At 38.3% G+C, this 13,264-nt stretch overlaps 1 protein-coding gene across 21 annotated transcripts in view; it reads right to left on the bottom strand.

Moving 5' to 3' along the window:
• Positions 1–13,264, bottom strand: part of ESRRG (estrogen related receptor gamma) — a 625,497-nt gene that overhangs the window by 16,325 nt on the left and 595,908 nt on the right. For all 21 annotated transcript variants that reach the window (XM_053908974.1, XM_019465627.2, XM_053908977.1 and 18 more), the window contains one exon: positions 808–1,077. In XM_053908974.1, coding sequence (XP_053764949.1) covers positions 808–1,077 — 270 coding nt within the window. The remainder of the gene's footprint in view (positions 1–807; positions 1,078–13,264) is intronic.

Genomic DNA, 13,264 nt, shown 5'->3' with positions numbered 1-13,264 from the left:
CCAGCAACCAAGATAAAGTTCAAAGATAGGGTCAAAACAAAAGCAGATGGAGGGGCACGGTGTGACTGTCAATGGTACATAGCATCAGAGCATGTTATTGACATGCAGGTATCTAATGATCGGCACGTCATTAAGGAGGGATCTATCCTGAACTTTATGCAAATGCTAACAGAGACTTAAGACCACAATAAAGCATTAGGAGAGGCACAAAGGGAAAAACAACAAAGCAGCAACGATTTTTACTTATCAGAGGTTGCTATTTTAGTACATTTCAGTTCAAATGTAAAGACCATTTATTCCCATAATTCTTAACCCTTACTGCATAGGTGGTACCTTTCAGAGAAATACTCCGGCAGAATTAGATTTCTAGAGAACTCCAGAATACAAGAAAACAGAGGATTCTTTGATAACCAAAGCTAAAAACAACGCCAAATATGTTTTTCCAATTGCAAAATGTGCATTTTTGAGGGGGAGAAAAGGTTTCTGTGTATCCACAATTCATAGGTATTTTCACTTGTGCCTACAAGACAATGGAGGTAATTTTGTCCTGAGAGTGGCCATTTACACTACCAGTTAGGAAATTCATTAGGTGCCAAAAGTTTCACCGCTTTTAGTAAGTAAATATAATAAAAATAATTCAAGTTGATTTTTCCTGTATCTAACTTTTCACTAGAAAGCTGTAATGACTATAATTTTGCTGTCTCATACAGAATTTACAACTGGGTTTAGCAAATCCCTGAAGAAGTTGAGGGAAGGGTAAAACTGCAATATTAAAAAATGTAACAATGACCATGTCAATATGCCAACCTGAATTAGCAAGAGCTATCGCTTTGAGGGTGACAAATTCTTCTTTCTCCAGCTTCATGCTCTTGTATTTCTTTACCAGCTGCAGGATAGCATTATTTAGGTCAAGAAGGCCTGCTAATTTGGACTGGTCTTCATCCATTATATAATCATCTGCATAGACAAGTTCATCCTCAAATGAAAGAGATCGGTATACGACACCAAGGATCAAAATTTCCATCCAAGCACTCTGCAGAAGGCTCATCTGGTCCGCCAGGGACAGCGTGGAGAAGCCTGCATGGGAAGATGGGCAGATCAAGTTACTTTAAAGCCATAATTTCATAATGCAACATTAGTTTCATATGGTAGTCGGCTTCTGCATCGGTGCTCAAAATTATGCTGAGCTTTGATTAGATGCTCTTACATTTTTCCCTGATCATTTTGCAAATGGCAAAGTAAAAGTCATAAACCAGTTCAACTTGTTGGTGCTTTTTATAAGTTTTATGGACACAGTTGAGAAGACTAGAACATAAAAGTAGTTTTGTTTCTTTCATTTCAGGAGAAAATAATATGCAGTCTTTAAATATACTCAAATTTCTGGCTGGAGTTTTTATAAATGTCTTACAGGAAGTCAGGTTTTCATCTACTTCATCTCTAAAAACTACTACTGATAAACAACATAAAAGTTAAAAAAAAAGAATCCCAAAATAAAGGAAAACAAATGTTTAGACTCACACTATAGAGTGCAATTTGGAAACATTTCTCTCTAATAGTCAGACGTTCAGTGAATAATGGGTATTCTGATACCTGAAAGAGACTTCTTAATTTGATATTTTGCACCCACGGATATTTAGCATGAAGTCCTCTTAAAATGGTGATTATTGGTATAAAAGAGAGTCGAAGGGGAGCCTGGGTGTCTCAGGTGAGCATCTGACTCTTGATTTTGGCTGAGGTTACAATCTCACAGTTCTTGAGCTTGAGCCCCATATCGGGATCTACACTGACAGTGTGGAGCCTTCTTGGGATTCTCTCTCTCCCTCTCTGCCCCTCCCCTGCTACCACACTCACTCTTCTTCTTTCAAAACAAATAAAAAAGGAAAGAAAAAAGAAAAAAGAAAACATTCTTTAAAAAGGAAGAGAGAGAGAGAGAGAGAGAGAAGACTACTTAGCAGCTTGGCCTCCTCACCAAATCAAAAAGGCAGAGTTTATTCTTATTAGGATCCAGCTATTTAAAAAGTTAACTGTGGAAGCAATGGGGTTCCATGGATAGCATATAGGCAGAGCCAGATCCTGAATTTAAATATTGGACCCACTCAGCTACTGTGTCTTTCGCCATGAGCAAGACAATTCACCTGCACCTCAATTTTTTTTTGGGGGGGGAAATACAATATAAAACCCAGCAAAATACTAATTTATAACATAGGTTCAATAAATGCAGCCATATCAAATATTACTTTTTTCTTAACTATCGAACTACCTATATGACTGCTTCAGTTCTTCCGTAACAATCTGGTCTGATTCACACACAACACACATACATGCTTAAAGTTCCTTCTGAGCTTAAGAAAACATGCAAACAGATTTTAAAAGAAAATGTGGTTCAATAGGGAAAGCAGATGTAGTGCCTTTAAACCTAGTTAGGAGTTAAAATGTCTATTTAGATCTCAGACGGACTAGGTCTGGATTCCAAACGAAGTCCCTTTCAAAATAAATAATAAGTAAATAAATAAAAATAAAAGGAAGTCTTGGTGATACCTGATGATCAGCCACCTACTTTTTCCAAGAGTCCTAAAAAAAGAAATATTTCTTAAATCTTCACTTTCATTTCCAAAATTATGCCCAGGAATTCCAAGAGCGATCGACCACCTCTGTGGTTTTTGAGGACACGGGACTATGATTTAAGATCTTGCCACCAATAATTCTATAGGAGAAAATTTTAATAGTGCAACTTATGAAATCTATTTTTTCCTCATAAATACCCACTGCCGCCCAGTCTACTTAGGCTCCTGCTTATGCTCATCACTGTTGTTCCATTTTTTATTCGTATCAAATTGTTCATGTCCCGTGTGATATAAGAAACTACTGCACAATAAGGAAAAGAAAGTGATTTCCTGGCCTGTTGGTGAAAACCAGTGGTTTGCCATTTGGCACCATTAACTAGAAGTATTTAAGAAGATCATCAAGAAGGATCAGTCCAGCTTTTGTCAAGGATGGTCTTCAGACGTGTGCAAAAAGCATTTCTTTCATTGTTTATCAAGCTGTTTACACATTACGTGACAGAGCTTCTTTTGAGCTGGCTGTGTCAATCTTTCTTTCTCTTTTTCCGTGCCTTTTGTTTTGGTCAGCATAATTAACACATTTATTAAAAATAAATTCCTATAAAGATACAACAATTGGTAACATTTCAAACAGTCAAAAGAGTAAAATAATGGCCTCGCCTGAGTAGGTTGGGCTCCATTTGCTTCTGATCTTAAGAACGTTACACTAACAACAAACAAACACTATTGCTCTTTTTTCTGTTCCCCCTCCAGGAAAAAAACATGCAATGCAAATCCAAATATCTCGCTCAAGAAAAGGGAACAGTACGATTTCTTTTGTATATGAAATAGACGAAGAAATAAATGCTCATCCAGGAAGTTACGAGCCAAAAGGGATGGCTGTTTTCCCTTTGCCTTAGTTTTCTTGTTCCTTTTCAGGCTCCCAAGCAGCAGTTTTTCTGCAGCGGCAGACGGACAGAGCGCGTAGCCCGCAGCACCTTCCTGTGACAGCCCTATTCTCCCTCCCGACACTGCTGTTAGTAAATAGATTTACACATTCTCCAATCTCCACACATCTTTCTGCCGAATAATTAAAAGCAGGATGATTAGTTTATTGAGTGGAAGGAGGAACTTTTTTATTGAGGTCCAGCCACGATTTTATCAGGGCCAGCACTTTTACGGTTGTCAGGAGGATGCAGGCATCCAATTTTTCTTATCTGCCTGATTAATACAAACGCTGTTTCAGGACGCATTAATTAACAGATACAAATCTACGTTCTCATGGAAGGATCAATACGGAGAAGAAAAGAGGCATCAATGTGAATTTAGTGCTGATGATGGAGAAGGCACGCTATCGACATTTACGTGCACGGAAACTTTAAAGTTGCACAGGGGCCCTTTTGTCCCTGTGATTTACAAATTAACAATTTTCAGCCATAACAACGTTTCACACATTTCTTTGGGGTTTAATTAAGCAAAAAACAATAAAATTTCATTTTTTAAAGTGGACCCTGCAATTTGTTTGCTCTCTGTCGATGGCTCTGTGTGTGTACGTGTGCGTGTATCTTTCCTGTAAACTTAACTTTTTTCTTTCACTTCTTGATGAAATAAAAAGAAGAAAAAGGGTAAAGAAAAAGATGATCTCTCTCATTTTATTTATTTATTTTTTTGGTGAGGGAGGAGGTGACGATGAATATAGGTGACGATGAATATAGGTTTGACAAGTTTGCTTGCCTGATATCCTCAAATCTATTTCAGCTGATTAAAGGAGGTGTAATTTTGCAAAACGGTAGGAAAAAGGACAATCCATGCTTTACAGAGTATAAATAAAAGTCCGGACTTTTATCCCTTCTTGCTCTAGAAATAACTGAATCGCAACACTTTTAACCCTTTCCTACCACACTTGTGCAATCTGGAAGCTGTTGCAAAGGTCGCTTCTGCCCAGATGCCTGCGTGGCAGTGAAACGGTCTTGTTATGAGATTATCGTGCTCACCTGCTCACTAAGGAGGCTGCATACATCACAGACATTAGCTTTTAATTCCACAAAGTTCTTCTACTGTCCCTTAGGAGTGATAGCTTAAGACACATTACAAATATAAGCATATCTGGATAACATTTTTACCAGTGGACCTGAGCAAAGTATCAAAACCTAAATGTCCAAGATCTAACTAAACTGAGTTTAAGGAATTTTTTAAAAACACACTCTTACTGCTCTCTTGGCACACACACGCTTGTGTCCCAATGATAATTACTTGTGTGCACCTTCACCCGGCATTTAGTGGGGTTTTATAGCTACTGGGCTACAAATTAGAGGTTCTTATCACCTATAGGATTCAGATACCTTTGGAGAGAAACCTCTCTCCCAAGTGAAATAAAATATGCTTTGCAGTCGTGTTGTGTGAACCTCGTGTTTTGTGCGTCCTGGGATCTTAATCTTTGGTGTGTGACAGCTTATAGTTTTAAGTGTTCAGCCATATTACAGCTTTTTAAAACACACTGATACCATGGTGCATTTTTTTTTTTTTTTTCCTCCCCGGCTCCGGCCCATTCCATGCCTATCGCTGACAACTGGGATCTCTCTTCATCTCTGTCCCGGAGTCAGTGCCATTTAATGTATCTCAGGCATTTTGCTAGCAGAATGACTCTCTACCTTGACCCGCAGTTAAATAGCATGTTTATCTGCAATACAGTGTGCTCCAAATAAACCAGATGACAGTTGGGAATAACATCACTTGGAAGGATTGAAAAGCTTCTCAAGAGGCAGGTACCCCTGAAGTAATAGGCTTGAAGAAAGTATGTTCTGTGCCAGCCCTCTTGCCTTCTTCTACTAGAAACTTCGGAGGATGGCAGTGGTGCCATGGGCACTTGTCAAGCACTTTTTTTTTTTTTAGCCTGGCAAACTGATGCACTTTGCAGTCAACTTTCAGAAAAGGCTAAGCATTTGAAAGTGTGAAGGGCAAAAAATATCTGACGGCTAGTCTTCAAAAATACACTTTCATTTCAGAAAGCATAAATGTTTATTTCCTGAACGGAGTGTTGACAGAAATAGGCTGCAGTGCAGGCATCTGGTTTTAACCCCTGCTAGGCATTTTCTTCTCGGCTGCTTCCTTGAAACAGAGAGCAAGCATTTTAAATCTTCAGGGTGTCCGTTAATATCAGTTAATCATGGCATTGATTTGCCCGCTCACAGTTTTTGAACTGTAGTGTCTCTGTTCCGCAAAACATTGACATCTTTCAACGAATAGCATATCATGCTAGAATTGTAATGATGCCATAATGACTCACGGAGATCGCAAACGAAATTCACGGAGAGAAGGTGAGCGAGCAGTGTGGCATGAGCTAGATTCTTTCTCTCTCATACAAATGAACCTACTGTTTACAGGAACTAGGGGAGACAAGAATCACAATGGCACTAAGATCTGATCTTGCCTACCAGGAGACCTTGTTAGAGCTAAACTTTACGTTTAAGCCCGTTGCTACTTCACATATGAGCAGACATACCACTTGCTGTATAATTCACAAAACACACAGCTCTGGGGTTGCAGGGTGTATGTATATATATATATATATATATATATATATGTGTGTGTGTGTGTGTGTGTGTGTGTATATACATATATATACATATATATGTATACATATACATATATACACACACACACAACATATATATATGTAACATATACATATATATATGCAGGGTGTATATATATGTATATATAACATATAAAATTAATATATATAAATATATAAAGATCCTTTTTCTATTTTGATTTTTACAGAAATGGACTTTATGGGCTGGCACTCAGTAGCGGCTAGAGTTAAGCCAACTACAGATGGTCATGTGCTAAAGTGAAAGCTGGAATCTTTACCTGGTGCTATCAGAAGCATTTTATTTAAAATTTTTTCTTTGTAATAGATGGTAATTATTATCTATTATATTAGTACCTAAGCATTAGATACAATACCTCCAATATTATCCTTTGAATCTTTATTCTTTTAGTTGGACCATAAACCAGATTTCATTAATTCAGGCTCAATCTCAATTAGTTTGGGTAAAATACAACAGTAACTAACAATAATGGGACAGCTCTCCTTCTTGTAATTTGATCAGCTTTCAACATTTGTTGATTCCATAATAAATCTGTTTCTTTTAGTTCTTTCTGTTTCTTCAGTTCTGTTTTTATACTTCAAGTATGGTTCACAGAGATTTTATGAAACCATTATTTTAAAATAGTGGTTTCATAGGAAAAATGTGGAAATCTTGCAAGACAGAATTCAGATTCAAAAATTCTACGTGGCAAACTTGACCAGCATCCATAAAACTTAGTAAATGGTCTAGGTGGTGATGATAAATTAAAGGAGGGTAGAATAGAACCATAAAGGCACTATCTACTGGTCCAAGATGGAATTATCACTGTTAACTGAGTTTCCAGGTACAACTGGCCACTGACCACTCATGCTGATTATGCAAACAGCCAAATGAATTTTCAATTAGCCCACTCATGGGCACAGAAATTAAAACCATGCCCCCATGGCCCTGGTGAAATGCCTTCTTTAGTAATTGCTTCTTGTTTCCAAATCCAGCTTGCTAAAAAAATTAAAATTATAATAGCAGCGAAAGAAAGATATTCCCAAGGGGCTACTCAGAAAAGCCTGAAAATGGTAACAAGAGGTTTTTTTTGTTTGTTTCTGTGAGTGTGGGAGGGTGACAGCTGCCAACCTGCTTTGAGAGGAAAAAGAAAAAAAGAACTAGATTTGGGGCAGATGATGTAAAATAGGAATACGGAGACTATCTAGATGAAGTGTGCAGTTCCTCTTTGGAAATTCCACTTACCTACCACTGCTGAATGATTACAAATGTTCCTTTAGCTTTCCCCAAACTCCCTTTTACTTGACCTCAACTTTACTTCTCCCATCCTTTCATCTAAGCCAAGAAGAAAGAAAAATTGTCAGAAGGCACAGAGAAAGGTATAGGCTGAGCTGCTTTAAAGGAGGGATACCTAATGGCTTTCTTTTCCCACAACCTTTATTTTGTGCTAGTTGAAAACAAGACAGCTCTGCCTGGAGAGTTTCCTTTTTGATGTGACTACATTTTGTTTGACCATTGAGAAAAAAGGAAGGCAGTGCCATATAATGTAGGACTCTAAAAAAAAAACCTTAGTTTTCAGTCTTACTTTGGGAATAGATGGACGTGGAGTAGGAAAAAGCTCATTTTGAAGCCACATTTCTGGTTTGAAAGAAAAAGATCCAGTGCCTGAATCTGACTGGCTCTACCCAATCACTGTTGGGCTGGTCAGGAAATACCACAGGGTGCTAACGGGGACCTGACCAATAGTCCAAGGAATATCAACCCAGCCTGGGCGTCAGATGTGCGGGAACTGTCTTCAGGAAATTCCCAAGTTCTCATCAAATTTGGTCTAATACTTGACTTAAAAATCAAGCCTTGAAAATAAAGGCATACTGCCTCTATCTGAACTTTGAGGATTTGTAGGCTGACAGACATTTCCAAAGACTTTTAAAGAATTTGTAGGAAATAAGTAATGTCAAACATTCAAAAGCTAAAGGGTGACTGCCATTGAGGGATATATGATGAAAGAGACTAGAGTGGGGAGCAGTGACATTGAGGTCTGGAGATCTAGGTTCTACTTCTACCCACACTCCAACCAATAGTGCTAACTTGACCCCTGTTGTCGGTTGATTTGTATCCCTCCAAAAAAGAGGTTATAATTCTCTCAGTACCTGTGAATGTGACCTACAAAGATAGGGTCTTTGTAGATAGTCAAGTTAAAATGAGGTCATGAGGGTGGGTCCTAATCTGACTGTAGTTTCATTAAAAAGGGGGAAATTTAGGGAGAGACATACACAAATGGAAGGAAAATGATGTGAAAGTACACAGAGAGAATGCCATTTACAAGCCAACAGACGCTTGGTCACCAGAAGCCAAGAGAGAGGCATGGAACAGATTCTCCCTCACCACTCTCAGAAGGAACCAACCCTCCCGACACTTTGATCTCAGACTTCTAGTCTTCCGAATTGAGTGACAATAAATTTCCGTTGGAAGCCGTCTCATTTGTGGCACTTTGTTATAGCAGCCCCAGCAAACTCACACAGACCCATAGTTGACTTCTCATCTGTGAAATATGGACATATGTGAAATAGGGACCAGATATCTTTGAAGAAGCTTCCAGTTCCAATGCCGAGTGATTCGGAGTATGCAGCGAGAACGACTGACATGAAGCACAAGGCTGTGTGGGTAATGGTGAGCACCTCAGATAAAGATCATTGGACCAAGAGTAAATAAACCTAGCACTGGGTGCCACCTGTCCCACCAAGTGACTGTGTGACTCTGGGGAATGAGTCAACTTCTCTGGTTCCTGCCTTTTCATTGGTAAAGTAGGGAAGTAGAAACAAATGTCCCTAAAGGTTTGGTCCAGACGTACATTATTCAGTTTCCAATGAATTTTGCTGCAGTTGTGTAACAAAATTAAAACCAATTGACATTTAATGCATCTATGATAAGTGAAGCACTATGCTTCGACCCATTAGGATATACAAGATGAGTACAATATAATGCGTACCCTGTAAGATGTTACAGTCCAGCAAAAGTAAATTAGAATACAATGAGGAAAAGTAGGTAGGTACCATAAGAAATGATCAAAGTGTACGGATATGTAAAGGAGGAAAGATTGGTGTTGGTTGTACACATCCTCCTCAATGTGTCATCAATTTCTCTCCTCCCTTACTCCCCACAGTTTTGGTTCAGATCTCCATTATCTCTTTTGGAATAAAGGGATACCAAAATTCTTATCTGCTATTTCCTTCTTCCATCTTACCCGTGGCTATTCCAGCATTATTTTTAAATATGAACTCTAAGCATGCCATCCATTGGCCAAGATGCTTTCTTGGCTTCAACTTCCCCAGTGGACAAAAAACTGAAACCCACCGGCACAAAATGGAATTTCTTTCACTGTTTGGCCCTTCTATCCCTTTCCTGCCACATTTCCTGAAAACTCCTCTTCTGGTAACTCCTCTGTAGATGGCATAGCAGGGCGAAAAGTGAGCTCTTTTTCCCCACCCTGTAGCTCTCCTACTTCCGAGCTTAACAGCATCACCATCTGCCTGCTGTCTCACTCCCAGCCTTTCAATGTTCTATCACCAAGCCTTCCTTTTCATATTTCTGAAATCAAGTGGATACATCCATTCTTTTCCATTCCTACTGACATTATAATTATATTGTTCCTATGTAGCATCCACGGGCATAGTTTCCAGCTGTAAAATATGAAAGTGGAGCTCCAGGTTAAAGCCCTAAACAAGTAAAGGAGTGAATGTGATGATGTGCCACCTGACAGACAGATCTTTCCCAGTGGGCTGCCATGTTTTCGGAGTTCTTAATAGTGGAGCCCTCCTCTTCCTTGTTCCTTGCCGTAATCCTGGCACCTGCAACAGCACCAGCCACGTAGCAGGTGCTCAATAAATTTGTGCCAAATCAACTAATGAATCACAACTCACTGAATGGCTTTCACAAAGAATGGGACACTAGAAGTGAAGATAGCATTTCAGATATCAGTCCCCTCCCCCAGAAAGAAAATCTGAATATGCAACAAAATGTAGCCTAATTGTTTTTCATATTTCTAGAAGGGTTTATTAAGGCACTGAATATACGTAAAGCTCTTTGCTTATAAGTGCCAAGAGTGTATAGGATTTTCTTTGGAGCCATTTAAACTCTGATAAGGTCTTGTTCTAAACCTCAGCTAGTTTCTTTTTATTTTAATTTTTGTGATGTTTACCTACTTTTGAGAGAGAGTGAGACAGAGTGTGAGTGGGGAGGGGCAGAGAGAGGGGGAGACACGGGATCCGAAGCAGGTTCCAGGCTCTGAGCTGTCAGCACAGAGCCCAACGCGGAGCTCGAACCCACAAGCAGTGAGATCATGACCTGAGCCAAAGTAGGACACTTAACTGACTGAGCCATCCAGGCACCCCTCCTTTTTAATTTATAATTAAAGTTGACTTTTTGATCATAAGGCCTAACTGCTTTCTCTTATATTTATAAATAGCCATTCACAACAGACTCCATGATAATGTCACAATGACTTTTGTTATTTACAAGTATTTCTCTACTTAATCTTAATTTCTCTACTTTATCTTCTTTGTATAACGATCTTAACAATGTGTGAATTTATCTTCTGTAGCTAGACTACTAAACCTCTGAAATCCTAGCCTAGTTAGTCAGGAATGAAAACAAATGCTCAGTGCTTCTTTCTGCTTGCAGGAATAAAAAATCTGTATACCTACTTTTTAAACAAATTCTTCAGAGATTTCAAAACGAGTTTTTATAAAACCCGAATACAGGCACTTTCCACACTTTAAAAAAATGGCCGAGAGATTGAGAAATCTTGGGCTTCCTTTTTATGGGTTTCCGTTCCCTGAATCAAGAACAGCCAAGAGAAGACAATGCAATAAAAATGCATTCATATGAAATCTCCCTCTCAGTCCATTTTAGAACAATGGATTCTCACTAAATAAACACTCACTTGTCAGAAATACTTGCAACACGACAGCCACTGAGCAGCACCAAGGGAGTAAGGTGCCTTCCCGTTTTAAAGCAGCAAATTAGACATTTACAGGGAAGATGGTACTTGTCGGTCATGACCTTTCAACTGTGTCTGTACAAGTAGGTGTTAATGTAATTTAAATGCCGTTTAGACATGTTTCAGGTTTATCAAACTGGTTTGCATATCCACTCCTATGTAATAAGTTTGAAAAAGAACCATTTCCACCTGCCTTAGGAACAAGCATAGCTGGGCGCAGTCCTATGCAAATATTCCAGGCAAGTAAAGCAGGCTCCATTCAAGTCTCTCTCTAAGAAGTCAGGGTGGACCTTAAGGAAATCAAGCAGGGGGCCGAAAGTATTTTTAATCAGTCAGGTAGTAAGTTCTCATGATTTTTATATGAACATTTCCTTCCCCCCCACTTTTTGTACATATTTAAGCTGAGAATTTTGACTTACGGCAAACAGATTATCTCTGTTGGAGATGATAGATTTTCTCTTTTTTTAAAATCTTTTTATGTTTATTTATTTTTGAGAGAGAGAAAGAGCGTGAGTGGAGGAGGAGCAGAGAGAGAGGGAGACACAGTATCCAAAGCAGGCTCCAGGCTCTGAGATGTCAGCACAGAGCCTGACACAGGGCTCGAACCCACGAACCGTGAGATCACGACCCGAGCCAAAGTCGGACGCTCAACCAACTGAGCCACCCAGGTGTCCCTGAAGAGGATAGGTTTCAATTAAAATACAAATACAGGGAGAAACACAAGAAGATGAATTTTGATAACATAAATTTTAGGACCAGATAACATGTTTTTTCACCATCCAACATTTTAATAAACTGACCAATAAGTTATTAATAAAGCACGTCATTTGCCAGACTTCGGCAAGAGATCAATGTGCCTCTAATACTCTTTAGAACAGCTGGAAAACAACCATAAACTGTAACTTCTGGCTAACTTTTTCTTAAACCACAAAGTCTTGGCATGGTTTACTTTCCTTCATAATTTCTAATATTTGATTTTGTACTGTGTTTGACCTAAATTGTATTTTAAATTAAAAATGAATTTTTGTGAATGTTTCTTTTGCCCACACATAACATTTAAAAGCTAGCTAGTTATTTATTTATTTATTTATTTATTTATTTATTTATTTATTTATGAGGAACTGCTTCTCTTGGGAACATTCAACCATTAAAAGAAATCTATGAATAGCAATTTAGCCATGGCTGCTTTATTTCTGTTATATGTGACCCAAAATACTATTCTGATATTGAAATATTAAAGAATCTATATCTATATGTGTGTATATCTATTTTTTTTTCTTTTTTTTTTTTTCTTAAGTGAGCACAAAAGAGAAAATTAGGAGAAAGAGAGAAGTGCTTGCTCCACTCCAGTCTGATTTGGGATTAAATGCTGCCCATCTACAAAAGGTGAGAGTTTTTCCCAGTCCATCCACTCGCATTAATGAAGGCAGAGCTGCAGACTTGAAAGCTCAGGTTATCTTTTCTTTTTATTATTTTCCCATTTTTGAAAGCCACGACCACACACAGGTTAAGACACAGAATAATGTTTGCAGCATGACGACCTGGGTGATTTCATGAGCTCACCTAAAATTTGAAAATGTTATGTCGGCTACCAATTACAAAAAAAAAAAAAAAAAAAGTTGTGATCATCTTGTGTGCTTTCAGTGAAATGACCAAGAGCTGATTCTGGATGAGAGCTCTAAGAGAAAAAAATCACTTACAATTTCTATATTAATTTTAAATGACATACCTTCAAATCTTCTCAGATTTTCCTAATTGGCCCCTTGATACAGAAACACAAATTTTAATGAGAGCACTAATTATTTAAAAAAATGGTATTTGTGGAGTTAACATTAATATCTCCCTTTCTCTCACTTTTACTAGTTACAGGAAAAGCAGGAAAAAAAAGTCCTTCACGTGTGCTTTTCTTGCTTTTCTCAAAACAGAAAGACACTATAACTCAGGGAGTCTCCAACATACGCCCCAGAAGGAAGAGAGGCAGGAAAAAAAATCAGGAGGTTCTTCTGCATAAACACAAGTTAAAGGATTTACAACACAGGCCATTAAAAACAAAGTGTCATATGTATTCATGAAAGAACATAGGAGAAATATGTTAATCCATGAGATGCATGTCACAGATACGAAATTATAGC

The sequence above is a fragment of the Panthera pardus genome, unplaced genomic scaffold (genome assembly GCF_024362965.1).
Source record: "Panthera pardus isolate Hobbes unplaced genomic scaffold, ASM2436296v1 HiC_scaffold_21, whole genome shotgun sequence".
NCBI lineage: Eukaryota > Metazoa > Chordata > Mammalia > Carnivora > Felidae > Panthera > Panthera pardus.
Note: the sequence above shows the minus strand (reverse complement) of the source record. Positions and strands in the feature narration are given on the sequence as shown.